The sequence below is a fragment of the Lycorma delicatula genome, chromosome 1 (assembly GCF_047948215.1).
Source record: "Lycorma delicatula isolate Av1 chromosome 1, ASM4794821v1, whole genome shotgun sequence".
NCBI lineage: Eukaryota > Metazoa > Arthropoda > Insecta > Hemiptera > Fulgoridae > Lycorma > Lycorma delicatula.
Window position 1 is genome coordinate 346337645 of NC_134455.1, and position 14338 is coordinate 346351982.

At 29.0% G+C, this 14338-nt stretch overlaps 1 protein-coding gene across 4 annotated transcripts in view; it reads right to left on the reverse strand.

The window, feature by feature from the left end:
• Positions 1 to 14338, reverse strand: part of LOC142334439 (BLOC-2 complex member HPS3) — a 117074-nt gene that overhangs the window by 91759 nt on the left and 10977 nt on the right. For all 4 annotated transcript variants that reach the window (XM_075382433.1, XM_075382429.1, XM_075382430.1 and 1 more), the window contains exons 3-4: positions 11272 to 11390; positions 1177 to 1415 (exon numbers count right to left, since the gene is read on the reverse strand). In XM_075382433.1, coding sequence (XP_075238548.1) covers positions 1177 to 1415; positions 11272 to 11390 — 358 coding nt within the window. The remainder of the gene's footprint in view (positions 1 to 1176; positions 1416 to 11271; positions 11391 to 14338) is intronic.

Consider the following 14338-nt stretch of genomic DNA (forward strand, 5'->3'; position numbering starts at 1 on the left):
CACTAAGATTTAATAGTAGAAGGAAGAGTAAAGAAAAACAAACCAACATACATGGCATTTATAAACATAGAAAAGGCATTTTATAATGTAGATTGGAATAAAATGTTCAGCATTTTAAAAAATCTAGGGTTCAAGAATTGAGGAAGAAGAATAATTGCTAACATTTACAGGAAGTAAACTGCAGCAATAATAATCAAAGAGCATAAGAAAGAAGTAGTATTAAAAGGAAGTCTAACAAGGATGTTCCTTATTCCCGTTACTTTTTAATCTTTACATAAAACTAGTAGTTAATGATGTTAAAGAACAATTTAGATCCAGTATAACAGTGCAAGATGAAAAGTTAAAGATGTTATGATTTGCTAATGATGTAGTAATTCTAGCCAAAAGTAAAAAAGATTTAGAAGGAACAGTGAATGGCATTGATGAAGTCCTTCGCAAGTACTACCACATGAAAATAAACAAGAACAAAACAAAAGTAATGAAATGCAGTAGAAATAAAGTAGATGAACTACTGAATATAAAAATAGGACGAGAAAAGACTATGGAGATAGAAGAATCTTGATATTTGGAAAGTAGAATTACTAAAGATGGACGAAGCAGGAGCGATATAAAATGCCAAATAGCACATGCGAAACAAGCTTTCAGTCAGAATATAATTTGCTTACATCAAAAATTAATTTAAACATCAGGAAATCATTTTTGAAATTTATATGTTAAGAGTATAGCTTTATATGAATGTGAAACTTGGATGATCAGAGTATTTGAGGAGAAAAGACTAGAAAAGCTTTTGAAATGTGGTACTACAGGAGAATTTAAAAAATCAGGTGAGTGGATAAAGACAAATGAAGAGGTGTTGTGGCAAATTGATGAAGAAAGAAGTATTTGGAAAAATATAGTTAAAAGAAGAGGCAGATTTATAGGCTACATATTAAAGCATCATGGAATCGTCGCTTTAATATTGGAGGGACATGTAGATGGGAAAAATTGTGCCAGTAGGCAACGTTTGGAATATGTAAAACAAATTGTTAGGGATGTAGGATGTAGGGTATACTAAAATGAAACTACTGGCATTAGATAGGTTTAGGATTATTAATCTTAGATACTGTTAAAGTAAAAAAAAAAAATATATATATATCTGTATATAAGTATACAAGAATGACACACTGTATTAGTCACCTGGCAACATGCAATGGCACTAGTATTTGGAAATCTAATGGGAAGTTCAATCATTTCTAAAGTTTCTCCTCCGGTCTGACTGCTACTAGGTGTGACGCGACCTGCAATTCTTGCTCTCATTGCTGCTGGTTGTGAACTACTTAGTAATTCTGGCTGATCCCAATTAGCATATATTCTAGTATACACCACTTCACGGTTTTCACGACCTACTTTTATCTCCATTGTGGCTACATAGTTCCCTTAGAAAAAAAAAATTAAAAGTAAAATACAGAATAGAAAGTATGCTAAGAGTATCTATTATCACATTATGTAGTCATTAATATATAAATGTAATAAATATAATTATAGATATTATGTAGTAAGCATAAATCGTCCAAAGAAAATAAATTACATACTATATGAAAAACTAATAAGGAGCTATTTTCCTGTGTTGAAATACTGTTGGAGCAACTTTCTCTGGAAATAGAAAAGGTTGATTATTAGGTCTGAATATCGAGATGCATTTCTCCTTGTGGTGGCCCTGGATTGGTTGAGGATTTTGATTTTTTAAACCCTCAATTGAATTAAAAAGGAGAAAGACTCTACTAGCTCACAACTATAGTTTTAACCACTCCAATTAATGAAGATAATAAAATAAATTCAAAGTAGAAGAATTTTTTAGTAGTTAGAAATTAAAATTCATAATGTACCAAAAGACATCAAATTTTTTTCAGAAAAAGTACACAAAAAGCCCAGAAAAGTTCCCAGTCCATAAAACAAAAACAAGAAAGACTAATTTGGATGTGGAAAATATTCAGCCCGAAATTAATATTCATTTTATTTAAAAAGCACAACAAAAAATCATACCTTGGCGATCCCCAAACCTTAATTTAGAAAAATTCTAAATCGATCATGTCATTTCCTTTAAAAAAGTTCAAAATATCAAAGTCAAAAAGAGTGCAAAAATTGAAACTGATCATACCTCACAGTAATCAAGGTGAGACTCATCCCACAAAATAAAATTTAATAAAAGAATGAGATTTGATATTGAACACTTTTTAAATAATGCAGAAATTAATTCAAACTTCAAAGAAAAATAAAAAAAAACAGTAGATAAAAATTGGGAATAATTAAAAGTTAAATTAACAGAAATAGCCAATATATCCCTCTAAAAAGAAACAGAAAACACTAAGAAGGTGAAATGACACGTGCAAAGAAGCTATAAAGAAAATATAAAAAGCCTGGAGAAAATGGTACCACTCAAAGACAAATGATAACTATCTAAGATTTAGATTAATTCACACACAAACATCTAAAAATATCACAACAAAAAAACATTAGAAAAAATAAGAAGAATCAAAACTTTAGAAAAATAAGAAGATTAAAGAGGACTTCATGAAAAACAACAGGAGTGATTTATATAAAACATTCAAGGAAAACTTACCAAATACGAACCACCCAGCCTTTGCTTCAAAAATAAAGATAGAAAATTAGGTCTTAATAACAAAGACAATTGAAAAATTCTAACAAGTACTTCAAAAAAACTATTACATTGCCAAGAATGAGATGAAAAATTCCAATTCCAAAATCTAACAAAACAAACCAAAAACTCTCAACCACCTAATGAAATAGAAATAGACGAAATCACGCAGAAATTAAAAAAAAAAACAAGGCTGCATGTGAAGACTTTATTGTAGCAGAATTATTTAAAGAATCAGGAAAACAAACCAAGAGAAGAACTGAAGAACATCCTAGAAAAGATAAAGAAAATTAATCAAATTTCACAAGACTGGAAAAATGCACTAATCCATCCACTACACAAAAAAAGGAAATAAAACAAATGTAAATAATTACAAAGGGATATCCCTCTTATCATGCAGACCATCCTGAAACCTAAAACAATAATAAGGGATGGAATAACAAATATAAAATTACATATCTGTCTTCGTACATTAATATATGAAGACAGTTAAACAAGGAATTCTTATTTAACATCCTAGAAGAATTCAGTAGGGATCCCAAAACAATTAACATAACCAAACAGACCCAAATAAAATTCACTTGAAAAATGTCAGAAAATTTGGAATTAAAACAGTAGTGGACAAAGAAATGATTTAAAAAGGGACATATTCAACTATGCTACCAATTCCATCTCTACCTGCTGAAATCCAGAGACGAATCCAATGCATGAAAATATTGGGTGCTTCATAGCTTGTCTAAAATGTCTGTTATATCTGATAGTGGAAATTCATCATCTATTGTTTTTGAATTTAATTCCCTAAAATCAATAACTATCTAAACTTTGGTTTTTTTAAGGTTTCAGGTTTTTAACAACAAAATTTAAACTAGTCTTCATTTCTTTCAAACTATTTAATCCTATTAGCAAATCAAAATCATTATGAAAATCAAACAATTAATAATTATTCTTCTTATTTCCTAATAATGAAATTAAAGTACAAAATTCTTCTTTTGAGGTACCATGTGGGTGGATACTTTGAAAGAGGGTTTACCTTGACATTTTTTAAATATTCAAAACCAATAAAAATTTCTTTACAAAAGATCTGGTACTTCCAGTATTAATTGATGTCTTAATCTAGTTTGTGGATTAATGATGTATTGTGGTTTGTTTATTTCCGAATGTAAACTCACAATTGAAAAACGGTTCCTAAATTCATTTACCCTAACATATGATCGCTTTAAAATTCTCCTGCTGCTTATTTTATTCTCTCAACTAATTTTGTTTTTTAAATTAAGATGATCCATTTCATGGAAAAGGTCAGCATATTGTTCTGCTGTTTGATGTAAATCATCGCTTCTGCATTACTAATATTATTTCCTGACATTTGGTATAATTTGAGATGTTGGTATGGAGGTTCTACTGAATTCTTGTTGTAATACTCATAGACGTTTCTTTAGTCCATTTAAACTGTCTGGTTCAGATTGGCATTTTGAAAGGATAGTTGCTGACCAAAATTTGGCTGTATTTGATAAACTGAGGTGTTACAAATGAAGTGGGATTTCTATAAGGTAGTTTCTGGGAAACTGAATTTATTGGACAGTAATCTTGGTTTGAATCGAAATGTTGCGGGATTCAGTATTGGTTAAATCTAAAATTATTTTGATTTTTTTTAAGAGCACCTTTCTTTACAAATTGATTATTACTGTTAGAATTAAATTTAGTTATTTTAAATTGAAAATCATTCATTAACATAATTAATTAAAGTTTCTTCTAGTGAACAGGGATTTTTATTATGCAAAAGGAAACTTAACGGTTCCTACAATACTCTTAACAAAAATTCTTAAAGCGAATTATCTAATATATTCACATAAAACATTAGCTACTTGTAAAATAGCTAATCTGTTTTCTATTTGTAAAATAAGCAGTTTGTAAATTCTTTCAGAAAAATAAAGTCGTTTCTTTCATTTCTTGTTTTAACTCTGCCATTTCCAAATTTATTGAATAATCATCATGTTTATCTAAATAATAGTTCAGTAAAACTTTCCTAACATTGGCCCCATTATAACTACTTGAACTAATAACTAATTCTAAACTAGGAGATTTTATTTTGAACAAAATGGTTGAAAACATATTTATTTTAAAAAATCATCTGGATTACACTATTAACAAAAGTCTGATGCATCTGGATTACTATTAACAAAATTCTGATGCAGACACACTACATGACTTCCTTGTATGCCTATTAAATTACATATAAACATTTTTTTTTAAATGAAAAGTACATAAAATTTTATTTCATTAATATCTTCTGATATTTTTTTCTTTTTTTTTTGTTATTATTGAATTATTTATCGTAAAATTGCTTTTACAATCAGTGATTAATAATTATTAATATATCAATACATTTAAATTAAAAAAAAATTTTTTAAAAAAGAAGAAAAATCTGATTCTGCCCTTCTAAAATCCAAATATTCATTAATTAAACATTTATTTGGCTGTAATTCTGGGACCAATGAAAATAGGTACTACTTATGATATATTGATGAAAAGCTCCCAATTAGGGCTTATTACTGCAGTTAAGAAAAAGTCCAAAATTCAATTTTCTCTTTGATTTTGGGCTTTTTTGGACATTTTTGATTCAGTCAATTACAATCAAAAGGGAAGGTGCACAACTAGATGTTACAACAGTTCTAAATCCAAAATTTGAACATCCTAGGGCTAATTGTTTTTGAGTAATGCGAGATACATATGTACGAACAGATGTCACACCAAAACTAGTCAATTGGATTCAAGGATGGTCAAAGTGGATATTTCCATTGAAATCTGGAAACCAAAATTTTTCGTGATTACAATACTTCCTTTACTTCATACAAGGAAGTAAAAAATCATGAATCCCTCTGTTTTATGTATGAATTCTTAACAAGCCTTACAAGCAAATATCCTATCCATCTTTACTTGAAATAGACTAAACGAATCGTTATTTTTCAAAATTAATATGTATAATTTTAGTATAATAAAAAATTCTTAAAATAACTAGTATTACACGAATACATACCAGTATTAATGCTTACAAATGCTAAATACTGTACTCTAACCTATATACGTAGCATAGCTGCTGATAATTCTGAATATATATTTCGCTCACAAAATACTTAATGAAAATTTTAACATGAATAAAAAATTAATTTTTCAACCCCAAGCTTATTTTATTTTTACTTATTAAGCCTCATTTACTTTATACAGGGCTGTTAACAAACCAAATTGTAGGTACTGGTCCCATGAAAATACTGGTATCATGAAAATCATACCCTGCATCCAGAGATTATAAATGTACGGGCTGGAATAATAGGTGACACACAACACACATCTTGGACCATTTGTTATAAATAGAAACAGATGCTGATATGTACTAGCTTTGCTGAATGAGCAGATAATTCCAGCTCTTAAAAATTTAAGTGATGTAGCTCGTTGACCAAATGGACAATCTTTATTCATCAGAGAACATGTTCTTACCAGTTAGATGGTGCTCTTCCACACCATGCTCGCAACATGAGAAATGTGTTAAATATTATAAGTACCTAATTAGTACTATTTATTTTCATTAAGTCTGGAGTTGTAGCTAAATAAAATTTTAATTAATGAAATATTAGGATCTTTGGGGAAGGGGCATTGGTTAGAATCAGACTTCATCTCCTTCTTTTTTTTTAATTTAAATATATTAATTTATTAATAATTATTAATCTCTCATTGTAAAAAAAAATGTATGATGAATAATAATTCAATAACAAAATAAAAAAATAAAAAATATAGGTTTTTAATGAAATATAATTTTATCTACTTTTCATTTAAAAAAAAAAAGGGTAAATGTAATTCAATAGACGTACAAGAAAGTCATGTGTTGTCCACATCACATTTTTTAAATTACAATAATTGAGTAATTATTCAAAAATATATAATATTAAAAAAATAAATGTACACAAACAGTACATAATTTGTGTGAGTTGAAAGAGTACTCTAGGAAAAATAAAATGTATAATTAAATAAATACGTATAGTAAATAGTAGATGTATCGTTTGTTAGCATATGCAAATGAGTAAGCGTATAATTGTATCAGTGCTGTTTGAGTTTAGGGTAGATTCTGAAATTTTAGTATTTTATTTTATTACTTCCTTGTAAACTACATTAATAGTCTTTCTGAAAAGACTACTGGGTAAGCTCACCCTAGAGCAGTATACATAAAATTGTCCAAGAAACTGTCTTCCCTTTGATCAATTCCTGCCACCTTTAAGGATTGCCCTTAAGAATTTCAAAAACATTATTCACATGTAACAATTGTTTGTTAATATTTGATTTCTGAAAATTTTGACTGTTTTCAAATTTTCAGAATAGATTCAGAAGCCTTAAATCGAGGCCTAGCCTCCTAGGGAGTTTAAGATATAAAGATATTTATTAAAGAAACAAAAATTAATCCTTTTACAATGTTATATTTCTGTCACCTCAGCAAGAGAAATATGAGTAAGAAATAATTTTTGTTTAGTACATAATAAATTAATTTTCTTAAACCTAATTTCGGTTATTTTATTTCAAATGATAATTCTATATTCATAATATTTTATTTAGTCTAATAAAAATTAAATAGCGAATGGTTTTTTAACTGTAATATATATTATAATTTACTATATTTTCTTTCTTATATTCTAAACATATGTTTAATATGGTAATCCTTAAGTCTTGGAATCGTCTGGGTACTATCACTCTCTCCATCCTGCACAGTCGGGAGCCGTTTCCTTCTGGGGTGGTTTGAGCATGCCTTCTTCTCTTTCTCTGGAATCGCTCCTTCTGCACAGTTTCCTATATTTTTGGGAGTTGCTCGTATGGTCCACATTCAGCATAACATAGAACTATGTTAATTAAGAGCAAATTATGATATTAACGAAATAGATTAAAAATTATTTTTTCTTTAATATAGATAGTTTATTTTTATTAAATATATCTGATAAATATTTCTAATATTTACCTCTTGTTTTTACAACAACTATCTTAAACAACTAATGTTTATTTTGCAATTTACAATTTTGCTGTGCTCATGAGTTAAAAATAGCATTTCCAACATTTCTCTTTTTATTGTATCTACTACATCTATTATTACAGTTAAATGAATGCTCTACCAGCAGACAAGGTCTTGTAACTTTTGCTGGTGAAACCAAAATCATTTATTGTTAAATAAATTTGTAAAGTAACATTAATTTTTTTTAGCTTAAATGAATTCAACTAAGCTGTATTTCTTTAAAAAAATGTATATTGTTTGTATTGTATCAAATTTTGTACTTTATATTTTAATGTCTTCTGTTAAATAATTAATATAATTGAAAATAATTACATAAATATTAAAAAAAAAAAAAAACACCACCCTAACCCAAATAACAAAAAAACACAAAAAAAATTCATTGCTGGCTGACAGAAGCACAGTAGCAATCATGCAGCCAAAACCTTTCTAGTAAAATTACTGTGTTATAATGCGTTTAATTTGACTTTTTAGATACTTTTGTGGAGCAGTAAACTTTTGACAAAATTTGTAGGTTTACTATATTATATTATTTTTTTTCAAAGGCTATTATTATTACACCTAATTCTTTCGCCCCAACATTTATTAACTCCATTTTGTGTGTATTTTTTTACATTATAGGAACAGATTTTTAATGTTTGTCATAAATCGCTTTTTCAAAGGATCTTTGTAATCCTCATTTCTTGATAGTTTCTTTTAATTTGGTAATATGGATCGTTACCATTTATAAATTATTTCCAAACGCAGCTAGGTACTGCTACTCAATCAATTTTTATTATTTTCATTTTTTTCCAAATTTAATTAATGGTTTTATTTTTCTCTATACCGAAATGACTTTCAAAAACAAATTTAAATAAATCGAGGAGAATACCATATTGTTTAGATTCTAATTTTTAATTCCAAATGATTCTAAAGTTTCTTTCATAAATTCAATTTTTGATGTTTTGTTCATAATGTTTTAATTAAACTTTGTGATTTTTTTAATGATGCAACATTAGATTCATTAAATTTGTTAAGTTTTCTCAAGTCGATTGGGATATGACATATGTCTTTTAGAGTTCATGAACATTATTTCATACTATTTACAATTCTAACATCATTAATTTGTAACTATTAAATAAAAACTTTTGTGAATAAGAATTATTTTTTTCCTGAATCTGCTTTGATATTTTCAAACTTCGCACTCTACTTTTTGTTCTTTCCTGACTAATAACTTTCAAATAAAAAATCAGTAATGTGCAAGAATAGTAGTAATATTCCACAATAATTATTTACTTTTTTTTTTGTATCTGAAAGAAACCTCCTTTAATTCAACAACATGAAATTATGATTTAGTTTGTGATTTAAAATTGTCAAAGCAGCAAGCTGAACTTCTAGAGTTTATCTGTAACAGTGAAATCTTTTGGCGGAAAAAAGTAACTACATTTAATACTTGAAATAAAATACTTTCAACTTATTTTACTGTGAAAAATTCATTGTACATGTATACTGATGTCAAAGGTCTGACGTAAGAGCTTGGAATTCAGCATACTCCTAAAGATGGCATTTCTTTATTGACTCTTCTAAAATTAGCATGAAAGCAGTTTTATTGCATAATTGTAAACAGCCATCCATTCCATTAGCTCATGCAGTCGATATGAAAGACACATATGAAACTATGGTATCAATATTACAAACAATAAAATAACAAAGAGCATATGTGGCAAGTTTGCAGTGATATGAAAGTTGTTGCGAGTATCTTGTGTTTTTTCTTGTAGGTTTACAAAACATTGTTGTTTTCTTTGTCTTGGGATAGTTATTATTGTCTTGGGATACAAAAAGTCATTACCACGTAAAAAACTTGCAAACTGCCAAGTTAAAAAAATGTAAAGCATTTATCATTGGGATTGGGTAAAATATACTGCTGCCATTTCACATAAAACTCGGATACATGAAATTTTAGTGTAAAGACACTAGACAAAGATGGACAAGGATTTAATCATTTAAAAATAAGTTTTCCTAAACTGAATGATACTAAGCTCAGGGAGGGTATATTTATCGATCCACAAATCAAGAAGGGATTCAACTTTTGATGATAAACTTAGTGAATGTGAACTAACTGCATGGAAGTCCTTCAAAGACATTATTGGCAATTTTTAGGCAACAAAAAAAGATGAAAGCTGTTTTTTTTGTTAATAAACTGTTACAAAACTACAAACGTTTAGGATGTATTATGTCATTAAACATTCATTTCCTACACTCCAATCTAGACTTTTTTCCTGAAAATGTGAGATTTTCAGGAAAAAAATAGCCTTTTTGCTATCAGCAATGAGCAAGGAGAGCATTTCCATCAAGATATTCTGACTGTGGAGCATTGGTACCAAGGAAAATGGGATCCTGGAATGATGGGCGACTATTGTTGGTTTTTGTTTAGAGAAACTGATCAAACATTGTTCGAATGAAAAAGTTTGTCAACATATTTTAAAAGTTAAATGTAAGACAATTCCAGTGATTTAAACTTTTAAAAACTGTTATTTTAAAGAGATTTCCAATGATTTAGACTTTTAGGAACTGTTATTTTAACACTGTATCAATATATTTCAATTTATCTAAGTTTGAATAAATAAAAATTTAGTTAATTTAACCAAGTTTTAAATGAATATATATATATATATAAATAATTTTTTTTAAATATTGACTTCTTAGTGATTATGCATTTATTGGTAAATAAATCAAATGTATCTAAAAAATGTGACGAATTACAAAAACTTAAATAACAGTTTTGAATTCAGCACCCCAATGTCAGTTTAAATCACCATGTACAGTTCCACATACACAAAAAAAAAAAAATTTTTTTGTTGACTACTGTATAAAAACACCACTAATATAAATAGTCTTTTTTCAGGTTCATCTAACTACTTTCTTTTGGCTTCCCATTTCTAAAATTATTTCCCCTATTGAACTAAATTAAATGTTTTGAAATATTTAAAATATAATTACAAAATAAACCATTGATAACAAATTTCTCTCCAACCAGATAATACACACACAGGCTATGAAGAAGAATTTGTGAATGCTACTGGAATATCATTTTCTTTTTAAGCGTCACCATACCTCATAATTTCCCTTCAGAGCCTCAATACGCTATTCCAAAGATAGTGTATTATTTACAAAACCCCAAAACTGTCCAATATTATTTATTTTATGTTGCATTACCTCCAGGAAATATTATATGCACCCTGAATTTTTATTTTTATTTCTGATCTTTACCTTTACATTGTTGACAAATTTGAAAAGTTAATATGACTTCTTTCAAAGTGATCTGTTGCAGCCCAACCACCAAATTTTTCTATCCATGATGTCCTCCTCATACAAATACCTTCTGTTCATAAAATTTTCAACTTATCTCTTATATCAATCTGAGGTGTCCTCTATGCCTGTACCTGTGCCAGTTCCACAAAACTAATCTGTTTTTCTAATACATATTCAGTCAAGTAATAATCTAAACTAACATGCTTAAAATCAAATGTACAATGAATAAAAAACACTTTTGTAACAAAGAAATCTAAATTTTTTATGCTACAATATCTAATAAACAGAAATCATAATTCACCTGTTACACAATGAACTAATGAGCACACTTGGTCAACTGTTGGAAATGAAAATACTGGTTTTCTTTCAGATGATAAATCATGAACTTCAATCATATGATGACTCAATGCAACAAGTAACCTGTAAATACAATTTTTTTATTATAAATAATATTTTCTAAAACCAAACATCAAGGAGTATTAAAAAATTAACTTTAAAATGGTTCTTCTCTTAACTATTGGTTTAAATTAATTGGTCTTAACTAATTGGTTAATGAATTTAAATCAGTTTGCTAAAGCAAAAGTGCATGTATATTAGCAATCAACAATCTAGCAATCTCTAATCTAATTACATACCCACAGCTAATCAGTCTGTTCACTGTTGATACAGCAATAGTCGATGAAATATATTATTGACAATGAAATGTGATAACTTATTACTAATTAGTTCTAGAAATTTGGAAAGGTATGAATAGATATGAATGACAAGGGGGGTTAAAAGAGTGACACTAAATCAAGATGACATTAAGAAAAAAAAAACTAAACAAATTGTTAATTGTTATGACTTTTGAACTTTGAACTATGCTCTGCAAATTTTGAGCACAACTATGATAGACAGACTGACTTACCAAAAGTATTGCACAAGATGAATATTAAACCGAGAAACAACGAACAACTTAAAGAATAACCACAGTTTTCACATTTCTTAAGTGTTAAATATAAGAGAGAGATTATTCTGTCAACAGAACTATGGTTCTCCAACCATATAACATTCAAGCTCATGAATAGAGAGTCTAGGAAAATACTTTTCTATGTAGTTGCCAAATAAACTGAGATCTCTGTAAGGCAGAAATAACGAGTATCTCAGTTTAAAAATACACGTTTATTGTTTAACTCTGTGGATGAGTTTTTGAATCCCTTCAAAAAATTCTACAGCCTGTATTTTCAGCAATTCAATAACACCTTCCTGAAGCCCCCCATCATTATTAGTTGCCCCTCATCACGCTTAGTGTCCAGCCGGGTTTTTCATGTGAGGGAACAAATAGTAATTGCTTGAGGTGCCAGATGTAGGCTGCAGACTGGATGACTGAAAATTTCCAATTTCCCATCTATACTTTCCCAGATGTTCTTGAGTACAGTAAGCAGTGTATGTACATGCATAGACATGAAAGACGAAAATTTTAGAAATCAACATTCCACATCACTTGTTTTGATTGCTCACTGTAGCTTTTTTAGATACTTACAGTATACTTCCGTATTTATTGTAGCATCACACTCCATGAATTCCACCCTTTATCAACTTAAAAAATACCACTTATCAACTTTTGCTACCAGTTCTTTGACAGAACACTAGGCTGGACACATAAATTTTTCATCATTAACATTTGTGTGGCCATTTTTAGACATTAGACACCACTGCTTCACTGCACCTTTGCTCATTACATCTTCCCCATAAACATCATATAGTTCCTGATAAATGTAAATAGGTTTATTGTTTTTTGCCAAAAGAAATCTAATAACTGATCTTACTTGACAACTGCCAGGATTTTTAATAATAGCACACATTTTAGACTTGTTAAAAATCAACAAGATGTGTCACAGTCTTCATATAGACCAGTTCAATGCGTACTAATTAAGGTAACAATGACCACCAAGATAGTGATGGAGCGGTATTGTCTCTGTCTTTCATCCAGAAGGTCCTAGATAACTCAATAGGGGCTGGCATTTTTCACATGCCAAACAAATTTATCTCCCAACAGTAACTGTAACTGGGCATTAGCCTGCAATTTCTTAAAAAAAAAAGAAAAAAGAGACTAAATAAATAAATAATAAACTGTTCTTTCTTTTTATTAAATAACTGAAGGTCAACTTTGGATAGCCCTCATTACAGTACATATCTAAAAAAACAACACAAACTTCATAAATAAGATCAGAAATTCCCCAAATATCCAAACAAACTAGGAATTAAATTACAAAAGAAGCAAGTTACAGATAATTTAAATAACATATGAGTTTAATACACATAATATATTAATAATTGAGAGAAATGTCTAGAAAGCAAAGCTATTGACTTGTGAGAGTAGAAATTAAAACTACAAATGAAACATGGAAGACAGTCAAAAGTTACCCGTTGTTTAAAAAATACTCGTTTATTATTATTTTTTTACAACAGCATAGCATCACTTTAGTCAGTGCATTATCCAAGTCTCTTTGATGGGACTGTTTGGGCTTTGGGGTCCTCCCAGTAGATACATTCTCAACTTTGTGACCTTTCTAGTGTTGAAAATGTTCATGTTGTGAGTGTGAAACAAGAGTTTTTGTTCTTGATTTTCTTGTTTAATTTTATCTTATCTGTGGTGTCTTCTGATGTATGGCTGATTTCCTTCAAATCCTCTCTTATTTCTCTGATCTGCATCCTGTCTTGGTATTTTTCTACTCGAGATTCTACTGTACTAACCGTTTCAGAAGTCTTGAATCTTGCATCCTCATGTCATGATATGACCAAAGAATCCTAGTCACCTCTTACACACAGTGTCAGTGATGGGTTTTAATTCTTTGTACAAGACTTTGTTGGGCACAATCCACTACTGCCTGTCTTTCTGGTTCTTTTTATTGTTGCAGGTTCTTGCAACTCTTCTTTTGATTTTCTGGAGTCTGTCTGTCTTTGACTGTTCGTTTAGGTGGAAAAGTGTTTTTGCTGCACAAGTGGCTTCTGGTTTTAAAATTGTGTTGTAGTGTCTTATTTTTTTGTTTATTGATAGGCATTTTTTACTGTAGGTGTACCAGGTTAATTTTTTACCTTTAGCTAGTTTGTTTCCTCTTATTTGGATTGAGGTTTTTCATTTAATTTTTTTGTTATTATTATCCAAGATGTTTAAACTGGGTTACTATTTTGATTTTATTACTGTCTGTTTACTTCTTTTCTGTTTTCTTGAATGATATTTTGAAGCCAATTTTATTTGCAATGTTTTGAAGTTCTAATGTCTGTAATTTAGCTTCATCGTTGTTTGCTAGCAGTGCAAAGTCAGCGAAACCAAGACAGTTTTACTTTTCGGCCTATTTTTAATTTTGGGAGCATTTTTTGAGCCA